Source organism: Carcharhinus amblyrhynchos, chromosome 14 (genome assembly GCF_965287045.1).
Source record: "Carcharhinus amblyrhynchos chromosome 14, sCarAmb.v2.hapA, whole genome shotgun sequence".
Classification (NCBI taxonomy): domain Eukaryota; kingdom Metazoa; phylum Chordata; class Chondrichthyes; order Carcharhiniformes; family Carcharhinidae; genus Carcharhinus; species Carcharhinus amblyrhynchos.
Window position 1 is genome coordinate 2,502,021 of NC_137337.1, and position 24,115 is coordinate 2,526,135.

The window sequence follows — 24,115 nt, forward strand, 5'->3', positions numbered from 1 at the left end:
TCTCCAAACATGCATACACATACATACACTCATATACATAGTGTATATACACACACACGCATAGACACACAGCCACACACACGTGTAGGCAGATATACAGACATACACACAGAAACACACATGCACAGACACACATGTCTGCCACATCTGGAATACTCTGACCTGGGGGTGTGAGAGTGAATTTGAGGCTTTCAAAGGAGAACTGGATAATTTGCTAAGGAAGATATATTTTCAGGGGCCTGGGGGAGAAGGCAGGGGGTGACACAAGGTGAATTGCCCTGGCAGGATGGACAGAATGGCCTCCTTCTGTGTTGTATCCACTCTGTGATTCTATTAATGGTTTCAGGAAGTCACATAGGTTTTATTCAAACTTGCCCAAATACATTTTTAAAGTAAACAAAATATTTTTTTTAAAAAAAGCAGTTGATACAATTAGTCTTTGACAAATTGAAGAAAAATCAATTGAGAATTACAAGAATTGCAATTGAGAATTGCAAGACACAAGCTTCCTCACACAGAGTTACCCCAAATTTATAGCACCAAAACAGGCCATTCAGCCCAGCTGCTCTGTACTGGTATTTACACTCACACAAGCCTCCTCTACATCTCCCCAGACAATCCACACAGCCTCTCGTTCTCCCTCCTGGGTCTATTCCCTGAAATGTAGTTTATCCATTCACCTCAGGTGTTCCTCTTCCAAGTTCCACATTCTCCGCTCTGGTAAAGAAGTTTCTCCTGAATTCCCTGTTGGATTTATCCGTGATGATTTATATTTATAGCCACGAGTTTTGGACTCTCCCGTAAGAGGAAACATGTGTCTATCCAATCAAAGAACAGCGCAGGGACAGGCCCTTCGGCTCCCCCAAGCCCCTGCTGATCGTGATGCCCAAACCAAAGTGAAAAAACCCTTCTTATTTGGTTATTGGGGGAGGGGGTTATTGGGGGCAGGAGGGGGTGGGGGTCAGACAGGTGGAGTTAAGGCCACAGTCAGACCAACCGTGATCTGACTGAGAGGCTGAAAGGTCCCAGATTGCTGCTGTTCCTCTTTGCAATGATCTTCTGGTCACTATCATTGTATCAGATGATATGATTTTGGTGGAAGGTGAGTTAAATGGACTTTGGTCAATTATTGTTGGCTTTTCCAACATTAACATGAACTCACAAGGATGCTTGGAATAATCCGGTCACATGTGATATCCATAGACACGCACCAATATATCAGGGACTGTTTGTGTGAGAGGGAGTACTGGGGGTACAGAGGCTGGGAAGGGTGCAGAGGTTGGGGGGGTACAAAGGCTGGGAGGGGTACAGAGGCTGGTGGGGGGGTACAGAGGCTGGTGGGGGATACAGAGGCTGCAATCTATGTGGGAATGAAATAGGGGTGTCCTGTTGTACTCCCTGAGCAGAGAGCTGTGTTAATGCCTGCGCTGGCCCCAGTTGGAAGGAAAGTTGTGTGTGGGCTGGGACCCCAGGTATCTGACTGCGATTCTGTCGCTGTTCCCTTGCAGTGAGCTGTCCGAGTGGAATAGTTTTGGGCTGCGGCTTCTCTGGGCTTCCACGAGGCTCTTCAACTGATGGCAGACCTTCTCATCAGGAACCGCCATGCTGTTTGTGTCAAATCCCAAAGTCCTTGTTACAAACTCCCGGAAATCCACCAACTGCAAAACAAAACAGACATCAGACTTGGCCGAAGATCAGAGGTCATTGCTGTTTCTAACTCATTCTCAGAGATAAGCGGCACGGGCAAGGCTGGCACTTCTTAACAGAAGGTGGTGATGTCTTTCACCTCGTCCCACTGTGGTCGTTTGGTCCAACTACTCTTCATAACTCGCAATTTGTCAGTGCAACAGAGGGCCAAAGGGCCTTTGCTGTGCTGTAATTTTCTTTGTTCTTTGTTTTAATTCCAACACGGAAAGAAGCTTGCATGGAGTTGATCTTTCTCTACACCCTAGCTATGACTGTAACACCACATTCTGCACCCTCTCCTTTCCTTCTCTATGAACAGTATGCTTTGTCTGTATAGCGCGCAATAAACTGTATCACTGGTGTCTAAATACATAATAAATCAAATCAAATCAAAAGTTAGCTGTTTAATGAGTATTTAGTGGGGGGTAAGGTCTACTTTATTCCCAAGGTTTAAAATATTACAGGAACCGATGGTTAATTAAATATGTAACAAAGGAAAATAAATAACTGAGTGAAATATATAAGTCGTTATTTAAAGCACATTAAGGATGGTGGGACAGGTGACAGATATATCAAGGCTGCAACATGTGGGAACTCCTGGACGCCACTGAGATCCACAGCAAAGACATCTGGAGTGAGTGTCTGTGGCTCAAGGAACAGGGCACTGAAGAAGGAACTGCAGCCACTGTGACACAGTCAGGAAGCGGGGTAGTTACCCAGGAACGCTAGACCCAGAGATAGTCACTCCCCTTAGGGTAGGGTGTTCTGATTTGGTCAGTGGTCAGGGACAGGACGGTGTGGCTGTGAGTGAGGAGGGTAAGGAGACCCAGAGGACAGGAGGGAACAAGCCTCTGCCTGGCAGCTGAGAGGGTTTTCTCAGCTTGCTTGGAGAGGGGGGAGGCTGTAGGGTCGATGAGCTGACTGACCATGGCACTGTGGTACAGAAAGCCACTCAGATGGGGTGGGGAGCAAAAAGGAATGTAATATAACTGGGCATTGTTTGAAGATTTTTAAAGTTTATTTGTTAACCACCAGTAGGCTTACATTCACACTGCAATGAAGTTACCATGAAAATCCCCTCGTTGCCACATCCTGGTGCCTGTTCGGGTACACCGAGGGAGAATTTAGTACGGTCAATGCACCCTAACCAGCACATCTTTCAGACTATGGGGGGAAACCGGAACACCCGGAGGAAACCCATGCAGACACGGGGAGAACGTGCAAACTCCACCCAGACAGTGACCCAAGCTGGGAATCGAACCCAGGTCCCTGGCGCTGTGAGGCAGCAGTGCTAACCACTGTGCCCCCTATGCCTGCTCTTTGCAGGGATGAGCGAGGGTCCAGACAGTTGTGTTGCGTACCTGCTGCCAGAGTTCAGGACATCTGCTCAGGGCTGGAGGAGAACTTGTGGGAGGGGGGAGGATCCATTCGCCATGGTCTATGTTGGTACCAATGACATTGGTAGGACAAGGAAAGAGGTTCTGCATTGTCAGTACGAGGGAGTTAGGGCAGCAAATTAAGAAGCAGGACCTCAAAGGTGACATTCTCTGGACTATTACCTGAGCTACATGAAAATTGGCAGAGTCCAAATAACCTCAGAGAGATGACTACATGGCTCAGAGGTGGGAGAAGTGGGTTCGGTTGTGGGACACTGGCACTAGTACAGGAGATAGTGGGGTCATATTCTAGGGATGATCTTCCTGAATCATATAGGGACCAATGTTCTCGGAGCTGCATAAACTAGGGAAGTAGAGAGGAACTTAAACTAAAGAGTGGGGGTAAGGGATCAAATTTGGGTCAAATCAAACAGTAGAATTAGGCAAGAGAGAAAAGGGTTAGAATGGGAAACAGAAAATGACAGGAAAGGACAGGGAATACAAGGTCTAAGAACAAACCAGCATCTAGGGCTAGAGATGACAAAAATAAAGGGATAAAACTAAAGGCGCTCTATCTGAATGTGCGCAAAATTCAAAACAAAACGGATGAACTGATAGGGCAAATAAAAATAAAGATGTATGATCTGATAGCTATTAAATGGAGGGAGACAGAAAGCATGTTAGGAAAACAAAGGTTATTTTGAGAGATTTATGTTTGTATTAATAAGCATTAGAAATAAGGTACAGTTTTATGGGGAGTTTGTTCTGTGGAAGGAAGGATTAAAAACCTAGAGTTAAATCTGTGCTAGACAAGGGTGTTTGGATGTGTGAGGGTTTGACCAGTTCCAACTGTGTTTCTCCTGTGCAGGTGTTGCTTAGCAACTGGAGGCACTTTTAAGGTCCTTGGTCTTAGTTTAGGTGGAGTCGTTTGCGGTTGGGGACAGGACACCAGAGAGTGCGCATCTCTCAACTTCAGAATAAAGATTGAACAGGCTGGGAGCAGCAAAGAGACAGTCTTCCAAAATAAACAGTTACATTCCAGATAACCAGGGAATTGGGACAGAACGAATGTCTTAAGACAACTGAAATTAAAAAAACAGAGACCACGATATTGTTCAAAAGAGTTGAAGGAGGAGTAAGCAAAGCGTTCAGAGTTGAAGAGACAATTTCAGTATCCATGTGGGAAAGCAGGCTTCAGGGGTAAATCAAACGTTTGATGCCATTTCTAGGATCGATAGTTAAAATAATTGTGAACGGTTTGTATAAAATCAAGACAAGGGGGGTGGTGTAAAACCTGGATACTGGATTTGCTGTTAGAAGTGGAGTAGAAACTTTGTTTAAGAATCTTTAGGAAAATCTGGACTGGATTTCAGGATGCAAGCCACTAATGGAAAGCATTATTGTGAAAGAAGATTTTAAGGAGTATTTTTGGGAGTGGAGTTTGGAATCTCTCATGTGACAGTCATCTGTGGAGATTCTGAGGGAGAAATCCACAGACATTTATTTAAGGTTCAGGATGGAGAGTGTATTTGATCACTGCCAATCTGTGTGCTTGAAGGGACTTTGTGTTACTGAGATGGTTGTAGCTTAAGATGCATTTTGTGATCCATGTTAATCTTAAAATATGTGTGTATTTGTTAAACTAAGGGGGGAGTAAGGAAGTATTGTATCATAATTTAGTTTTTCCTTGGTAGAACTAATCACAGTCCTGGGACTCTGTTCCTCCATGTTTTTGAAAAGAAAGTGAATGTTACAGACTTTTGAGCCAGCGTTTGTTGCCATTCCCGATTTCCCTTGAATTCAGCAGCTTCAGGTATGAGACAGCCACAATGCTGTGGTTCTGGAGTCACATGTAGGCCAGGCTGGGTAAGGATGGCAGATTTCCTTCCCTAAAGGACATTGTTGTTTTTACAACAATCGATGATAGTTTCACTGAGACTGGCCTTCCATTCCAGATTTATGAACTGAATTCAAATTCCACCAGCTGCCATAGTGGGACTTGAACCGGTGTCTCCCCCAGAGCATTAGTCTCCACCTCTGGATCGCTCATCCAGTGATATTTAATCTAAGCCTTGGGGCTCTGTCAGGAAGCTAGGTTGTAAGGAGTATCTTAGAATCATAGAGGTTTGCAGCAGGGAAACAGGCCCTTCGGCCCAACTTGTCCATGCCGCCCTTTTTTTAAACCCCTAAGCTAATCCCAGTTGCCCGCATTTGGCCCATATCCCTCTATACCCATCGTACCCATGTAACTGTCTAAATGCTTTTTAAAAGATAAAATTGTACCCGCCTCTACTACTACCTCTGGCAGCTCGTTCCAGACACTCACCACCCTCTGTGTGAGAAAATTGCCCCTCTGGATCCTTTTGTATCTCACCCCTCTCACCTTAAACCTATGCCCTCTAGTTTTAGACTCCCCTACCTTTGGGGAAAAGATATTGACTATCTAGCTGATCTGTGCCCCTCATTATTTTATAGACCTCTATAAGGTCACCCCTCAGCCTCCTACACTCCAGAGAAAAAAGTCCCAGTCTATTCAGCCTCTCCTTATATCTCAAACCATCAAGTCCCGGTAACATCCTAGTAAATCTTTTCTGCACTCTTTCTAGTTTAATAATATCCTCTCTATAATAGGGTGACTAGAACTGTACACAGTATTCCAAGTGTAGCCTTACCAATGTCTTGTACAACTTCAACAAGGGTGGTGAATCTCTGGAATTCTCTGCCCGTTGAAGTGGTGGAGGCTGCCTCGCTAAATATATTTAAGACACGGGTGGATAGGTTTTTGGTAGGCAAGGGGATTAAGGGTTATGGGGAGAAAGCGGGAAAGTGGAACTGATCCACTTCAGATCAGCCATGACCTTATTGAATGGCGGGGCAGGCTCGAAGGGCTAGATGGCCGACTCCTGCTCCTACTTCTTATGTTCTTATGTTCAACAAGACGTCCCAACTCCTGTATTCAATGTTCTTAAAGGAGATGAGAGGCAGAGAGAGGATGAAGAGGTTTAAAAACAAGAATAAGAATTTTTGAATTGAAGCTTTGCCACATCAGGAGTGAGTAGAGGCTGAACATAAACAGGGGCTGGTCAGGCCGACCTGGAGAGCACTGAAATGGTCAACTGTGGCGGAAATGAAAATAACGCCAATGGCCCCTCACAAACTCACCTGTCTCTCTCTTCGTGCCACCTCCTGCAGCACTCGCTTTGTGGAGCGGAGCTCATTCCCCAGGGCTGTCAGTGTGTTGTGTGTCTGCTCGTTCCTCTCCCAGGCCCCGTGCTCTGCCTGGTCCAGCTCCGATCTCAGGGTTACCACCTTCTCAGCCGCCTTCTCCTTTATTGCCTCCAGTTTTTCCAGGGATTCGCTCAACCTCTCGATGGTCCTGCTCTGTTCCCGGGTTGCTGCCTTTGGGAAGATTACCAGCTGAGAGGATCTATTTGTAAACCATCCTTCCCTCCAAGGGTCCGGTGGATAAATAACCCCCCTCCCGCCCACTCACTGAATCACAGGGGTTATAAAGGTTGCACTGACAGCTCAGTCTCCGCTCTGTACTCCCTCACTCTGAACCTCGTTTGGTGGACCAGTTCTGAGTCCCTGGTGAGTGTTTCTTTCAGTGTGTGTACACAGATCCGCACGCATGCGTGTACACATGGGTATTCTAACACAAATCCTTCATGGGATATAGGCATCATTGGCAAGGCCAACATTTATTACCCATCCCTAATTACCCTGGAAGTGAGGGTCTCACTCAGCCACTTCAGGGGGCAGTTAAGAGTCAACCGTAACACTGTGGGTTGGGAGTCACATGTAGATCATTCCAGGTGATTCCAGTGAATCAGATGGGTTTCCCTGACAACAAATGATTGCCGTCACTGGGAATAACTTCAATTCCAGCTTTATAATTGAATTCTACATTCCGCCAGTGACCATTCTGGGATTGAACACTCCGTGTCTGGGTTTCCAGGGCCTGGCCTCTGGATCACTGGTCCTGTGACATTACCAATAAACCACCAACATCCTAACATATCCTCGCTGTTTTAATGTAGTAAACACAGCAAGATCCCACACTCAGCAATGTGAGAATGGTCAGAGCAGCCAGAGTTACTGATGTTGACAGATATTGAGCCAGGTACTGGGGAGAACTCACCGGCTCTTCAGGCTAACGGCCTTGGGATTGTTCACACACCGATGGGCCGATGGGCCTCAGTTTCCTATTTAGCTGGAAAGACAGCACCTCCAGCAGTTCAGCACTCCATCAGAGCTGTGTTGGAAATATCTGTGTTCAGGTCTGGAGAGTGGGATTTGATCCCATGATCTCTGATGTGTGTTTATGAATATGTGTGGGATCATGTTGGGAATCTGATCCACAAAATCCAGTAGGATCCCCACTCCCTGCAGAATTTCCATTCCCTACAGAATCCCTCCACCCTCCCCGCAGGATCCTCACTCCCCGGAGGATCCCCATTCCTCACAGCATCCGCGCTGGATCCCTACTCCGTGTATCGATGACACTCACTTTAAGTGTCGTGATCTCAGCACACTTTGCTGTCAGGTTGCGGTTTGCGATCTTTGCCTCCCTCAGCTCCTGCTGCAGCCTCTGTACTTGCTGCTGGAGTTTCGACAGGGTTTTGTCCTTCTCCCCACTCTCCAGGTCTGGTATCCTGGCCTCTAACTGCTTCAGTTTGGCAGTCAGGAAGTCGATCTGATGTTTGCTGCTAGCCAACTTTTCTCTTTGAGAAGTTACCTGTCAGACAGAAAGCTGATGATGTGACTGAGACAATCACAATATTTACAAAGCCACAGAACCCGAGCTGTTCAGAATAACCGGTTCTTCAAGCATTTTATATCCTCCACATAGACAAATCAACTGAATCACATTTACTCATGTTAATTTTTAAAATTTTTTCACGGGACATGGGGTATCGCTGTTTAAACCAGCATTTATTACCCATTCTTAATTGCCCCTGGAGGAGGTGGTGGCGAGCTGCCTTCTTGGACCTGCTGCAGTCCATGTGGTGTAGGTTAGGGGGGGAATCCCAGGATTTTGACCCAGTGACAGTGAGGGAGCAGCAAATCGGGACGGTGAGTGTCTTGGAGGGGAACCGACACATGGTGGTGTTCCGGGTGTTTGCTACTCTTGACCTTCTGGGTGGCAGTGGTTGTGGGTTTGGAAGGTGCTGCCTAAATACTGAACACAGTCCATGGGTGGTGGAGGGGGAGGGTGGTTAAGATGGTGAACGGGGGGACCAGTCAAGTGGGGCTGCTTTGTTCTGGATGGTGTTGAGTTTCTGAGTGTTGTTGGAGCTGCCCCCATCCAGGGGGAGAGTATTCCATCACACTCGCGGCTGTGCCTGGTGGATGGTGGACAGGTTTTGGGCAGTCAGGAGGTGAGTGTCTGTCACCTATATCCTTATGGACAAGGCAGCTCCATCAGGGGTGGAATTATTCAGACCAGACGTTCCTTCCAAGCAGTTTACAGCCTTTAACAGGTACCGGATTCAGGGAGAAGATTCTCACACTCGGGGCCCCTCACACTCGGGGCCCCTCACACACGGGGCCCCTCACACTCGGGGCCCCTCACACTCGGGGCCCCTCACACTCGGGGCCCCTCACACTCGGGGCCCCTCACACAGGAACAGATTGTAAACAAGTCTCTTCAACCTTCCATCTTTACGTGAGGTAAAACTCCTGTTATTCACACCTGGACACCTAAAGATGGGAGTTATTATAGAAAACCAGCAAGAACAACATTCAAAATGTGTTACTTACCTCAACGAGCAGTGACTCAATACCCCTGATTAATATGCATTGAGGGAGCAGGGCCTTGTATCAGTGAGGGCCGCCCTGCGCCCCACCAATTACCCAGGACCTGTCCTGACATTTCCCTCTGTGGTCAATAGAGTATTAAATATCACAGCTGCAGCTGTTGTACTGAGTGTGACCCTTTCAGGAGGCAATGTCCCCCCCCACCCCACACCCACCCACCACCCCCTCCCTGCTCTCAGCACAGAACGTCAGGCAGACGGTCAAAAAGGACTCCATTCTGATCAGGAGTTATTCCTGACAAACCACACAGTAAGATTTGAAAATGAGAGATTGTGCCACGGTGCTTAGAGGGGAAAAATGATTATTTGGAAAGTACTCAATGTTCTTGGGGAACAAAGTAATTGCTAAGGAGAAGATTGAATCTGACTAAGAGGCTCCAGCATCTTTACCAAATGGATTATCCATTGTCAACCCGCTGTCTGCAGAAAATGAGCAAACTAATTGACTGACTTTCACTCTTTCTAAGGCAGCCACCTGCTGTGGGGCCAGGACGCGAGCTCACATCTTTCTGCTCTGGCAAGGCCTCGCTTAGATTAGCCTGTCATGGTGAAAGCCGTGCTTAGGTCTTACAAATTACCAAAATTGCCGCTTACTGTCGTCCACTGGACAATGAACAGACAGGTTTCTGGATCAGAGCAGCAGGATGCCTGATATCACCAGGAGATTCACCAAGAACTCCTTCTACAACCAGTACAGTGAGGGGGTTAGATACAGAGTAAAGCTCCCTCTACACTGTCCCCCCATCAAACACTCCCAGGACAGGTACAGCACGGGGTTAGATACAGAGTAAAGCTCCCTCTACACTGTCCCCACATCAAACACTCCCAGGACAGGTACAGCACGGGGTTAGATACAGAGTAAAGCTCCCTCTACACTGTCCCCCCATCAAACACTCCCAGGACAGGTACAGCACGGGGTTAGATACAGAGTAAAGCTCCCTCTACACTGTCCCCACATCAAACACTCCCAGGACAGGTACAGCACGGGGTTAGATACAAAGTAAAGCTCCCTCTACACTGTCGCCATCAAACACTCCCAGGACAGGTACAGCACGGGGTTAGATACAGAGTAAAGCTCCCTCTACACTATCCCCCATCAAACACTCCCAGGACAGGTACAGCACGGGGTTAGATACAGAGTAAAGCTCCCTCTACACTGTCCCCATCAAACACTCCCAGGACAGGTACAGCCCGGGGTTAGATACCGAGTAAAGCTCCCTCTACACTATCCCCCATCAAACACTCCCAGGACAGGTACAGCACGGGGTTAGATACAGAGTAAAGCTCCCTCTACACTGTCCCCCATCAAACACTCCCAGGACAGGTACAGCACAGGGTTAGATACAGAGTAAAGCTCCCTCTACACTGTCCCCCCATCAAACACTCCCAGGACAGGTACAGCACGGGGTTAGATACAGAGTAAAGCTCCCTCTACACTGTCCCCCATCAAACACTCCCAGGACAGGTACAGCACGGGGTTAGATACAGAGTAAAGCCCCCTCTACACTGTCCCCATCAAACACTCCCAGGACAGGTACAGCACGGGGTTAGATACAGAGTAAAGCTCCCTCTACACTGTCCCCCATCAAACACTCCCAGGACAGGTACAGCACGGGGTTAGATACAGAGTAAAGCCCCCTCTACACTGTCCCCATCAAACACTCCCAGGACAGGTACAGCACGGGGTTAGGTACAGAGTAAAGCTCCCTCTACACTGTCCCCCCATCAAACACTCCCAGGACAGGGTTAGATACAGAGTAAAGCTCCCTCTACACTGTCCCCATCAAACACTCCCAGGACAGGTACAGCACAGGGTTAGATACAGAGTAAAGCTCCCTCTACACTGTCCCCCATCAAACACTCCCAGGACAGGTACAGCACGGGGTTAGATACAGAGTAAAGCTCCCTCTACACTGTCCCCCCATCAAACACTCCCAGGACAGGGACAGCACGGGGTTAGATACAGAGTAAAGCTCCCTCTACACTGTCCCCCCATCAAACACTCCCAGGACAGGTACAGCACGGGGTTAGATACAGAGTAAAGCTCCCTCTACACTGTCCCCCATCAAACACTCCCAGGACAGGTACAGCACAGGGATAGATACAGAGTAAAGCTCCCTCTACACTGTCCCCATCAAACACTCCCAGGACAGGTACAGCACAGGGTTAGATACAGAGTAAAGCTCCCTCTACACTGTCCCCATCAAACACCCCCAGGACAGGTACAGCACGGGGTTAGATACAGAGTAAAGCTCCCTCTACACTGTCCCCATCAAACACTCCCAGGACAGGTACAGCACGGGGTTAGATACAGAGTAAAGCTCCTTCTACACTGTCCCCCCATCAAACACTCCCAGGACAGGTACAGCACGGGGTTAGATACAGAGTAAAGCTCCCTCTACACTGGGCCAAAGCCAATTACTGCGGATTCTGGAATCTGAAACCCAAAGAGAAAATGCTGGAAAATCTCAGCGGGTCTGGCAGCATCTGTAAGGAGAGAAAAGAGCTGACGTTTCGAGTGCAGGCGACCCTTTGTCAAAGCTGAAAGGCAGAGAAAGGGGGAGATATTTACACTGCAGGGGGAGGGAATGAAAAATGAGACACAGCCACAGGAACCAGGGAAACCAGTTAATAGTTGGCCACAGAGAGAATAAGAGGTGTGAATGGCCAAATGGCAAAGAAGTTGTTGAATTTGATGTTGAGACGGGAAGGCTGTAAAGTGCTGAGCCGGAAGATGAGATCCTGTTCCTCCAGTTTGTGTTGAGCTTCACTGGAACACTGCAGCTGGGCCAAGGTCTCAAGATCTCACAATGTTCTACACTTTCCAAAACTTCATCCTGCCATGAGAGCCCCAGGCCCAAGGTTGGGAGCAGCACTCACCTTCCTCTGTAGACTATGTAGGAGCTCCTGGTTATCAGTGGGCGCCTCAGCCTCCTGCTGTGTGAGCTGCCGAGCTCTGGCCACCAGCCTCTGGCTCTGAGACTCCCAATCATCGGCCAACAGGTCCTGCTCCACCTTCATTGCCTCAGCCAACTGCTGCAGGAACCTCCGGTGCTGAAAGAAAAGCAACACAGCATGTCAATACTGGAAACACGTAGCAGTGTGTGTGAAGACAGAAATATACAGTCATGTTTCACCGCAATGGCTTCTCATCAAGATTTCCTGGTTTTAATTCCGAACTCCAGCATCTGTAGCCTTTTGCTTTCATGTTAGTGTCTAAATACAACATGACTGAGATGGATAAATGAAGTGTGAGGGCAGTGTTTCAGTCCGATGGGGTATTCCAGTACTTACAGCAGCTCCCTGGTGGTGTTTATACTTCATACCAGAGTCCTCAACCTTCTTTATCTCACTCTGTCTATAAAACCTTCACTTCCTTTCCCGCTTCCCCTCACCCTGGGATGCTATCCACCATCCTTGAGGGAGCGAGGTCCACATTGTCACCATTCCCCAGATGCACCTGTCGCTGAACTCCCTCTTCATTCGAGACAATCTTACATTTATAAACCCCAGTTCTTCCTCTGCCTCACCCTTTGACAGCTGAGCTCCCCCAGCGACTCTTCACCCTTATTGTAAAACGGAGAAATGTGCAACGTGGTCTAACTATGTTGCTGCAGGAGATTATCCGAAATCCTCTGCTTCTTAGTAAATACTGCTCTAGAACTGAACCCCAGTTACCAAAACACACAGAGACAACAGTGGCACGGTGGCTAGTGCCGCTACCTCACACCGCCAGGGACCCAGGTTTGATTCCTGGCCTCAGATTACTGTTTGTACGGAGTCTGCACATTCTCCCCATGTCTGCATGGGTTCCCTCTCAGCGCTCTGGTTTCCTCCCACAGTCTAAAATTGGATGGGTTGGCCAGACTGAAAGGAAGGACATCGGGGCTTTGTTTTGAGGCTGTTTTGATGCAAAAAAGAAAGCTAATATCTTTGAGGAAATGGAAGTTTGACACATCCATCAGAAGTCACTGCGTGGAATATTGTGGTCAAGATAAATTAGACTTTCAATTTAATCTGAAAAATATAGACAGAATCGAAGAGATTGAAATGACTAAAAAGAGGAAAAATTAATTTTCAGAAGGTGTTTCATAGAAATCCATCAATCTGTTTTGTTTTCCATTCTTTATTGGTTTTTGAGTAACAGCCTTGCTCTTTTACAGACAATGAAATACTTCTGAAATTACTGTTATGGCCTATATAACAGAATGATGCACTACAGCAAGGGACTATTTGCCTTTAATAAATTGCTGCTGATTTTCATTTATTAGACACAAGTGTCTACTCAATCTGTCTCATAAGCAGACACGGTGTAGCACGATGGCACAGTGATTAGCACTGCTGCCTCACAGCGCCAGGGACCTGCGTTCAATCCCAGCCTCAGGTCATTGTCTATGTGGAGTTTGCACATTCTCCCCGTGCCTGCGTGGGTTTCCACCAGGTGCTCCTGTTTCCTCCCACAGTCCAAAGATGTGCGGGTTAGATTAACTGGCCATGCTAAATTGCCCCTTAGCGTCAGGGTAAATATGTGAGGTTATGGGAATAGGGCCTGGGAGGGATTGTTGTCAGCACAGATATGATGGGCCAAATGGCCTCTTTCTGCACTGTAGGGATTCTATGATAAGAATTAGGAATCAGCCATCTGGCCCCTCGAGTCTGCTCCACCATTCAATAAGATCATGGCTGATCTTTTCACGGACTCAGCTGCACTTACCCGCCTGCTCACCATAACCCTTAATTCCTTTACTGTTCAAAAATTTATCTATCCTTGCCTTAAAAACATTCAATGCTGTAGCCTCAACTGCTTCACTGGACAGGGAATTCCACAGATTCACAACCCTTTGTGTGAAGAAGTTCCTCCTCAACTCAGTCCTAAATCTGCTTCCCCTTATTTTGAGGCGATGCCCCCTAGTTCTAGTTTCACCCACGAGTGGAAACAACTTCCCTGTTTCTATCTTATCTATTCCCTTCATAATCTTACAGGTTTCTATAAGATCTCCCCCACCATCATTCTTCTGAATTCCAATAGGGGCACATGGTCCAGACCCTGGGTCAGTGTGATGTGAAACAGAGATGTGTGTTGACTGAATTGTACAGACAGCTCCTGGCTGGTCTGTTCCTGACACCTGCCAGTGACCCAAGCTGAACTCCAACACATCCACTATCGGTGCGAATAGGGAGTGAGTTGGTGTGAAGAGGGAGTGTGCCCACCTCCGCTGACAGAAGTGGGCAGCTTCGACAAAGACCAGATGGAGGACATACCACACAAACTCGGCACGAGCAACAGAAGCGCTTTGTGATTATAGCTGGCCTCCTGGTCGACAATGAACAACTGGTCATCCCAGGCTCCCCGTGGGCAGAGATCCATCATCAAACACACCAGTGCCATCTGGGTATCAGCAAGGGCAGAGCCTGGGCCCAGCCCGTGTCAGCTGAGGAATTTCCAAGGTTGTTGAAGACACAATGGTAAGTTAGTAGATGTGTGTGTTGCACAGACTGGACCAGAGAGAACCTCTCATCCCAACCAGACCCTGGGAGAGGCTGTGTATTGACCTGTCCACCATCTACAGTAAAGTGTTCCTTACACTCAAATATTTGAGTTGAGTTGCAGCTGAGTGGCCCCCTCTGTGCTGCAAGATTCTGGTGAGATCCTCTCGTTCTGTTGCAGACAGTGAAGGTGATCCCAGCTCAAATATCAATAGCTGTCTGATTCTTATCAAAGTACAAGCATTACAGGGTTGAGGTGAAGCAACTAAATAGAAACAGTAGAAATGGCTGAGGGCTTCAGGTTTCCAGGTGTCCAGATCACCAACAACCTGTCCTGGTCCCCCCGTGCCGACACTATAGTTAAGAAAGCCCCTCCAACGCCTTTACTTTCTCAGAAGACTAAGGAAATTTGGCATGTCAGCTACGACTCTCACCAACTTTTACAGATGTACCATAGAAAGCATTCTTTCTGGTTGTATCACAGCTTCGTCTGGGCTCCTGCTCTGCCCAAGTCCACAAGAAATTACAAAGGGTCATGAATGTAGCCCAATCCATCACATGAACCAGCCTCCCATCCACTGACTCTGTCTACACTTTCCATTGCCTCGGAAAAGCAGCCAACATAATTAAAGACCCCTTGCACCCCGGATGTTCTCTCTTCTACCTGCTTCCATCAAGAAAAAGATACAAAACTCTAAAGTCACATACAAACCGACTCAAGAACAGCTTCTTCCCTGCTGCTGTCAGACTTTTGAATGTACCTACCTCACATTAAGTTGATCTTTCTCTACACCCTAGATATGACTGTAACACTACAGTCTGCCCTCTCTCATTGCCTTCTCTATGTACAGTATGGTTTATCTGTGTAGCGTGCAAGTAACAATACTTTTCACTGTATGTTAATACATATGAAATAATAAATCAAATTAAATAAATACAACTCCATTTAAGGTGCTAAAAGAGATGTTTGTAAGCCACAGCATCCCAGACAAGAGCGAGTCCATTAAGAGCCCACAATGAATATTCCACACCCTTCACCACCACATCTGGCTTCTGTCACTAAACCAGCTCCCCGCAGGGTGACCGAGGGCATGGAGATTAAAGTGACTAGGCCACTTCAAAGTTCTCACAGAAGACAGACAGGAATGCAGATGTTGAGCAGAAAGCTGCCTGAAATCACCATGCTAGGGGTGAGCTTCAGTTTTGCGATGGCTAGAAGGGGCAATCCAGCCAGGAGACCCTCATCCTGGGGAAGGATGGCAAGGTCAATTCCTTGCCCCTAGCCTGAGCACACAACCCTCGTCAACCTTGGGGTCCCTCTCTCCACAGCCTGGGAGTGGCGGAGAGGCAAATGACTCCTGGACCTACCTCCTGGACCGCCCCCGCCCCCCCAACCCCACACATGGTCCAATATGCCAGGTTCATTCCCAGCACCCAAGCCCGCCTGGTGCAGTTCCCGCTGGTGTGATGGGTGCCTGGTGGGAGATCGATGAATGGGCTATCCAACCCACTAATTGTAGGGCATCGCGATTCCGACCAGCCACCTGATGGGGCTGGAGAAGCCCTCCCTCCTCCCCACCCTCCCAATTACTGCAAGTGTTAATAACACTGTGTGCCAGGGTACCCCAGAAATGCTTTGAGTTGTCCAGAGGGGGTGAATGGAGCTGCACAAGAGACAAATTCATTCTCAAAGGCACAGAAGTTGAGAATTCAAACTGAAAGCTTTTGTAGTCCCTGGATTGTCAATCCCCAATCAATGTAATGACCTTTCAGATATAGTTCCTGAGTTGTTTACAGTGGAGGCAATTAAAAGGCATGAAGCTTCAACACAGTGAAAGAGCAAGTGGATTAGTTAGTTTTAAAAACAGGATTTCAATATGATATTCCGGGAATTAATTTTAAAAGGAAAACATTGCTTAGTGCACGGAGGCGGTGAGTAATTCTGTGTCTGAGAGTCACTCCTGTAATGCTTGTACTTTGATAAGAATCAGACAGCTATTGATATTTGAGCTGGGATCACCTTCACTGTCTGCAACAGAACGAGAGGATCTCACCAGAATCTTGCAGCACAGAGGGGGTCACTCAGCTGCAAACTGTGCCCCCAGAACCGAGCGTGGCTCTTTTCATATCTGACTTTTAGCTCCCAGTCTTTCCCAGAGAGTTTGTAACAGAGTCAAAAAAGTCAAAACACAAATTAAGTCAAGATAACAAAAAGCTGTGCTTTTACTGTGGGGATGATAAAGTCAATCATTAGATTACACTTCAGGGATTTGAATAACTATTTTAATGAAAAAATAATCCACCTCCAGCTCTGTCTCGGAAGTTCATCGCTGCTGACGGTATTAGCTGTGTCTCTCGGTCTTGCACATTTTCTAAACTTTAGGCAACATTAAACGATGATGTTGCAAATCTAGCCAACTACAGTAAGACATGGCACCTTCAGTCCAGCAACAGCACAGTGGCACAATGGTTAGCACTGCTGCCTCACAGCACCAGGGACCTGGGTTCAATTCCTGGCTGGTCTGTGTAGAGTCTGCACATTCTCCCTGTGTCTGTGTGGGTTTCCTCCGGTGCTCTGGTTTCCTCCCACACACCAAAGATGGGCAGGTTAGATGGATTGACCATGCTAAATTGACCCTTTAATGTCAGGGAGACTAGCTAGGGTAAATGCATGGGGTTATGGGGACAGACTCAATGGACTGAATAGCCTCCTTCTGTACTGTAGGATCCTATGATTTTATGAACAGTTTCAACTATATTCCCCCTCAATAATGTCAGCACTAAGCAAGAACTCAACATCTCCATGAATGGCCAGAGACTGAATCACGAACAACATCCTGTTTATCTTGGTGTTAGCCTTGACCGAGCACTGACTATTATGAAGCAGAGGTGGCTCCTTTCGCTGGGAATCTAACACTGAACCATTCAAAGAGGAACACCTCATCTCATAATCTCAGAAACAATGAACAGGTGAACTAATCTATTAACAAACCAAATAAAACGCAATTCTAACAAATAAATACAACTCCCACTGACAAAAAAATAGAATTTTTAGTCACTCTCTGAATTACAACCAGTTTTTATTTTCTAGAATATTCTGTGTTTTTTCTTCTCTGCTCTCTTCACTATTAAGATGAGGCTTTCTTTTAAGACATAAATGCAGGAATGAGAGCCAGCAAGTCTCTCTCTATCTCTGAGAAATATGAGTGGTGACAGGAGGCAGCTACTTTCCCAGTTTGTGTCACTGCCCCCCATCCCCTTATACCCCTGATGACATCTTGAAATTTCCTACAATATGGTTGGTCCTCAGGTTATCAAAGCATCAATTTCAAATCTAATAGGTTGCTGGTAGCTAAGTACTGAAATTAAACTGGCTAAAATTCAAAAACAGCCTGTTGTCTTGGCAACACTATTGTTTGGCTGCGCGATAGAAATGTTTCACTTTGGGTTCTCTGTGTACTTGCATTTTTTAAAAAACTCTAAGCACAAAAAAAATTTTTAACACATAATTTTACAAACACCAACTTTGCAAAACTGACACACAAAAAATTATTTGAGCAAGGCAGCAGCAAAACATACTTCTCAGCAAACTTGCTGCCTCTTCCTGGGATATAGGTGCCCAATCCTTAAGAACCACAGCTCTTGCCATCGTCTACCTGACTGTAGAGTATTGTGCACCAGTCTGGTACAACTCACCCCGTACCAATCCTGTACCCAGCTCAGCACAACAATCTGTGTCATCTCAGTACTCTCCAATCAACTCAACTCCCTGGCACCCAATCCTGTTGGCGATCACTTCAGCGGTCACGGGCATTCGGTCTCTGATCTTCGGGCAAACGTTCTCCAAGGCGGCCTTCACAACACAGAAGAGTCGCTGAGCAGAGACTGATAGCCAAGTTCCGCACACATGAGGATGGCCTCAACCGGGATCTTGGGTTCATGTCGCACTATCTGTAACCCCCATGACTTGCCTGGGCTTGCAAAACCTCACTTACTGTACTGTCTGGAGACAATACACATCTCTTAATGCTATCTCCACTCACATTGTCTGCATCATTAAGACTTGAATAGCAGGTTAGCTGTAAAGACTCACATTAAGAACATAAGAAATAGGAGCAGGAGTAGGCCATCTAGCCCTTCGAGCCTGCCCCGCCATTCAATAAGATCATGGCTGATCTGTCGTGGCTCAGTTCCACATTCCTGCCCTCTCCCCATAACCCTTAATTCCCCTGTCTATCAAAAACCTATCAACCCGCGTCTTAAACATATTTAGCGAGGCAGCCTCCACCACTTCAACGGGCAGAGAATTCCAGAGATTCACCACCCTTTGAGTGAAGAAGTTCCTCCTCAACTCCGTTCTAAACTGCCCCCCCTTTATCTTAAGGCTGTGCCCCCTAGTCCTACATTCTAAATCAGTATTCTGTAAACTGTGTGTGACTTTATACGCCCTTCTCTGATCAGAACTCTCCACTCACCTGACGAAGGAACAGTGTTCCGAAAGCTAGTGGTGTTTGCTATCAAATAAACCTCTTGGACTTTAACCTGGTGTTGTGAGACTTCTTATTGTGTTTACCCCAGTCCAACGCCGGTATCTCCGTACATAACGAGAAACTTGCAAACACCTCGGAGTCAGAATGACACTGAATCACCAGCTTGAGGAATGTTGCACTGTCAGAGGTTTTTTTTGGATAAAATGTTGAACCAAAGGTCCTTTAAAAGGATGTAAAAGATCATCCCCAGCCAGGGAATTCTTCCTGGTATCATGGGCACCATCGAACCCACCAGAATATCATCTGGTTACGATCACTGTTCTTAGAATTCTCTGTGTAACTATGATTCAGTGTTGCAGTCTGGAGCTCTGGATGGTGATGGTAGAGGCTCCAACATGTGGCTATCCAGCAATCTCTCCCACTCTTCCTGCCCCGGTGTGTGCTGGAAGGTTCTGCAGGCTGGTCCTCTACCTGTTTAATTGTGTTAGGAACACACCTTCCCAGCCATCAGGTCCTTTGGAAGCTCATGATTCCAAATAAAGCTGTTGGACTTTAATCGGGTGTTGTGGGGTTTCTGACTGTGCCCACCCCAATCCAATGGTGACATCTCCATGACAGTATTATGAAAGGTGAATTGGATAAATAGCTAAAAGGGAGTATTTTCAGGACTGTGGAGAACGAGCGGAGGAATGGGAATCAGAGAGATCAGTCAGAGAGCTGGACAAGGACATAATGGCTGAATGGTCACTTTCTGCACTGTGGCAGTCCATAGCTGAGATTTTCCAGTCTTGACATGGTGGCAAAATGCCCATGGACTTTGGCATGACTGGAAGATCCTGCCAGAAGACGGGTCTGGAAAATCCAGCCCTCTGACTCGTGGAAAAACCCTCAGCTTGTCTTCAGCTGTGGGACTCGCTGGTAACTGGAACCACAGCAGGTAGGAGTTTAAATCCAATTCACAGAATAAATCCAGAATGAAAAGTTGGTTTCAGTAATGGTGAATTATTTTCTTAACCAGCTTTCCCCTTTCAGGAAGGAAATCTGCCATCCTTGCTCAGTCTGACCTACACGTGACCCCACAGCAATGGGGTTGATATTTGCTGCTTTCTGGGGTGACTGAGGAAACAGCAGTGAATAAAAAAAACTGCACAAAAGAAAGTTATAATCCACCCAGACAGCAGAGGCTGAAGAAAGTGGTTCACTAAAACCTTCTCAAGAGCAAATAGGAACAGGCAATAAATACTGACTTGTCAGAGACACCCACATCAGGGAAACGAACAGAAAAAAACCCCGGGGAAATAATTTCACTCTATCTCTCCTATCAAATCCTTTAATAACGTTAAACATCTCAATTAGATCACCCCTTAACTCAAAGGAATAAAAGTCTAGTCAATTCGAGCTGTGCTCATCATTTATTCCTTCAGGCTCTGGTGAATCCCACTCTGTACCCCTTCCATCCAAATCCAATATATCCTTCCTCAGGAGCGGTGCCCAGAACTCAACACTGGACACCATCCAGGACAACGCAGTCCCACTGGGTTGGCACCACATCTACAAACACCCACTCCCTCCACCGCCGACACTCAGTACACACCGCTGCTTCTATCTACAAGATGCACTGCAGCAACTCACCAAAGATCCTTAGGCAGCACCTTCCAAACCCACAACCACTTCCATCTGGAAGGACAAGGGCAGCAGGCACATGGGAACACCACCGCCTTCAAGTTCCTCTCCAAGCCACTCACCATCCTGACTTGGAAATATATCACTGTTCCTTCAGGTTCCGGGGTTCAAATGCTTCAGTCGGAGTAGAGAAGGAGGTAGAAGGGGGGGAGGGGTAGCATTATTAGTCAAGGATTGTATCACAGTGTCAGAGAGGAAGTTTGATGAGGACTTGTCTGTTGAGGTAGTATGGGCGGAGATTAGAAATAGGAGAGGAGAGGTCACCCTGTTGGGAGTCTTTTATAGACCTCCTAAAAGTTCTAGAGAGGTTGAGGAAAGGATTGCGGAGACGATCCTGGATAGGAGTGAAAGTAATAGGGTAATTGTTATGGGGGACTTTAACTTTACTAATATTGATTGGAATAGCTATAGCTCTAGCTCATTAGAGGGGTCAGTTTTTGCACAAAGCGTGCAGGAAGGTTTTTTGACTCAGTATGTTGATAGGCCAACTAGAGGTGAGGCTATATTGGATTTGGTGCTGGGAAATGAGCCAGACCAGGTGCTAGACTTGGAAGCTGGGGTGCATTTTGGTGATAGTGACCACAATTCGGTTACGTTCACCTTAGTAATGGAAAGGGATAGGCATGAACCTCGGGTCAGTAGTTTTAGCTGGGGGAAGGGTAATTATGAGGCTATTAGGAGAGAATTAGGAAGCATAGGTTGGACTAGGAGACTACAGGGTCTCGGAACGTCCGAAATGTGGAGTTTTTTCAAGGAGCAGCTATTGCGAGTCCTTGATATGTATGTCCCTGTCAGGCAAGGAGGTATTGGTCGAGCTAGGGAACCGTGGTGCACTAAGAAAGTTGGTTCGCTGGTTAAAAAGAAAAAGGAGGCTTATGTCTGGATGAGACTTGAGGGCTCAGGTAGTGCACTAGAAAGCTTTAGATTGGCTAGGAGGGAGTTAAAGAGCGAGTTAAGAAGGGCTAAAAGAGGACATGAGAAGACTTTGGCTGATAGGATTAAGGAGAATCCTAAGGCATTCTATAGGTATGTCAAAAACAGAAGGTTGGTTAGGGCAAGATTGGGGCCAGTTAGAGACAGCAGTGGGAAGTTATGTGTGGAACCGGAAGAGATTGGAGAGGCATTGAACCAATATTTCTCTTCGGTGTTCACGCAGGGGGACATAAATGTAGCTGTGGAGAACACTGGGTTACAAGGCTGTAAACTGGACAGTATTGCAGTTGATAAGGAGGATGTGCTAGATATTCTTGAGGGTTTGAAAATAGATAAGTCCCCTGGGCCGGACGGGATTTACCCTAGGATTCTCTGGGAGGCAAGAGAGGCGATTGCAGAGCCTCTGGCTCTGATCTTCAGGTCGTCGTTGGTCACAGGTATAGTGCCAGAAGATTGGAGGATAGCAAATGTTGTCCCATTGTTTAAGAAGGGGAACAGAGACTTCCCCGGGAATTATAGACCGGTGAGTCTTACTTCTGTTGTGGGTAAGGTTTTAGAAAAAATTATTAGGGATAGGATTTATAGTTATTTGGAGAGTAATGAATTGATTGGAGATAGTCAGCATGGTTTTGTGGAGGGTAGGTCGTGCCTTACTAAACTTATTGAGTTTTTTGAGAAAGTGACCAAAGAGGTGGATGGGGGTAAGGCAGTTGACGTGGTATATATGGACTTTAGTAAGGCGTTTGATAAGGTTCACCATGGAAGCCTTCTGCAGAAAATGCAGATGTATGGGATTGAGGGTGATTTAGGTAATTGGATCAGGAACTGGCTAGCAGATAGGAGACAGAGGGTGGTGGTTGATGGTAAATATTCGACATGGAGTTCAGTTACGAGTGGTGTGCCTCAGGGATCTGTTTTGGGGCCACTGCTGTTTGTAATTTTTATAAATGATCTGGATGAGGGTATAGTTGGGTGGATTAGTAAATTTGCTGATGACACCAAAGTCGGAGGTGTGGTAGATAGTGAGGAGGGGTGTCATAGTTTACAGGGAGACTTGGACATGTTGCAGAGCTGGGCCGAGAGGTGGCGGATGGAGTTTAATGTGGAAAAGTGTGAGGTAATTCACTTTGGCAGGAATAACAGATGTGTAGAGTATAGGGCTAACGGTAGGACTCTGAATAGTGTGGATGCACAGAGGGATCTAGGTGTATGTGTACATAGATCCCTGAAAGTTGGGAATCAAGTAGATAAGGTTGTTAAGAAGGTATACGGTGTCTTGGCGTTTATTGGTAGGGGGATTGAATTTAGGAGCCGCAGCGTCATGTTGCAACTGGACACAACTCTGGTGCGGCCGCACTTGGAGTATTGTGTGCAGTTCTGGTCCCCACATTATAGGAAGGATGTGGAGGCTTTGGAGAGGGTGCAGAGGAGGTTTACAAGGATGTTGCCTGGTATGGAGGGGAGGTCCTATGAGGAGAGACTGAGGGATTTGGGGTTGTTTTCGTTAGAAAGAAGGTGGCTAAGAGGGGACCTTATTGAAACATATAAGATGATTAGAGGTTTAGATAGGGTGGATAGTGATAGCCTTTTTCCTCTGATGGAGAAAGCTAGCACGAGGGGGCATAGCTTTAAACTAAGGGGGGGTAGTTATAGGACGGATGTCAGGGGTAGGTTCTTTACCCAGAGGGTGGTGAGGGATTGGAATGCCCTGCCTGCTGCAGTTGTAAATGCGCCTAGTTTGGGGGCGTTTAAGAGATCCGTGGATAGGTTTATGGACGAAAAGGGATTGGTTTAAGTTAGTGGGTCATTGCTTTTTAACTGGTCGGCGCAACATCGTGGGCCGAAGGGCCTGTTCTGCGCTGTAATGTTCTATGTTCACTGACTCTGGATCAAAATCCTGGAATTCCCTCCCTAACAGCAATGTGGGTGTATATACATCTCAGAGACTGCAGCGATTCAAGAAGGCAGCTCACCACCACCTTCTCGAGGGGCAACTAGGGATGGGTAATAAATGTTGACCCAGCCAGTGACACCCGCGTCCCACCCATGAATAAACAACATTATGAGGAAAGCCTGGCAGAAGCTGACCTTCTGACGTTCGAACTGGTGGCCGCCTTTCAGCAGGTCCTGGACGGTGAGCTGTCCTTCAAGGTGCCTGAGGGTCTCCTCCCGTTCGCTCAGCTTTTCCTCCACCTTTCGAGCGTGGCCCAGCGTCTGGTGGTAGATCTCACTCTGCTGCTCCAACTGTTTGTTCACCTCGGCCATCTGTCCCTCGAGATCCTTCATTCTCTTTCAATAAAAATCACTAGTGTTTATGAAGCGCCTTGAACACGGTAAAACATTCCCCAGGCATTTCTCAGGAACATTATCAAATACAATCTGACATGAGACAGACAAGAGGACAGGTAACCAAAACCTTAAGCAAGGACATGGGTTTTAAGAAGCGTTTTAAATAGAGGAAAAACACACAGGAGGTTTAAGGAGGGATTGCCAGGGCTTAGGTTCCAGGCAACAGAAGGAAAGGCCGCCAACATGGAGTGAGTACATTCAGGGTAGCATCAAAGGCCAGAATTAGAGGAGTGCAGAGTGTGGAAGTGGTAGGGAGGGGAAGGGATTACACTGAGAGGGTGCAGAGGTGGCC

The 24,115-nt window shown here is 47.0% G+C and overlaps 1 protein-coding gene across 1 annotated transcript in view; it reads right to left on the minus strand.

Annotated features, from left to right (window-relative positions):
- Positions 1-1,415: 1,415 nt before the first annotated feature.
- LOC145352337 (coiled-coil domain-containing protein 170-like) overlaps positions 1,416-24,115 on the minus strand; it is a 48,255-nt gene continuing 25,555 nt past the window's right edge. The window contains exons 8-12 of the mRNA XM_080202093.1: positions 23,563-23,763; positions 11,762-11,935; positions 7,569-7,800; positions 6,225-6,457; positions 1,416-1,658 (exon numbers count right to left, since the gene is read on the minus strand). Of these exons, the coding sequence (XP_080058219.1) occupies positions 1,416-1,658; positions 6,225-6,457; positions 7,569-7,800; positions 11,762-11,935; positions 23,563-23,763 (1,083 nt within the window). The remainder of the gene's footprint in view (positions 1,659-6,224; positions 6,458-7,568; positions 7,801-11,761; positions 11,936-23,562; positions 23,764-24,115) is intronic.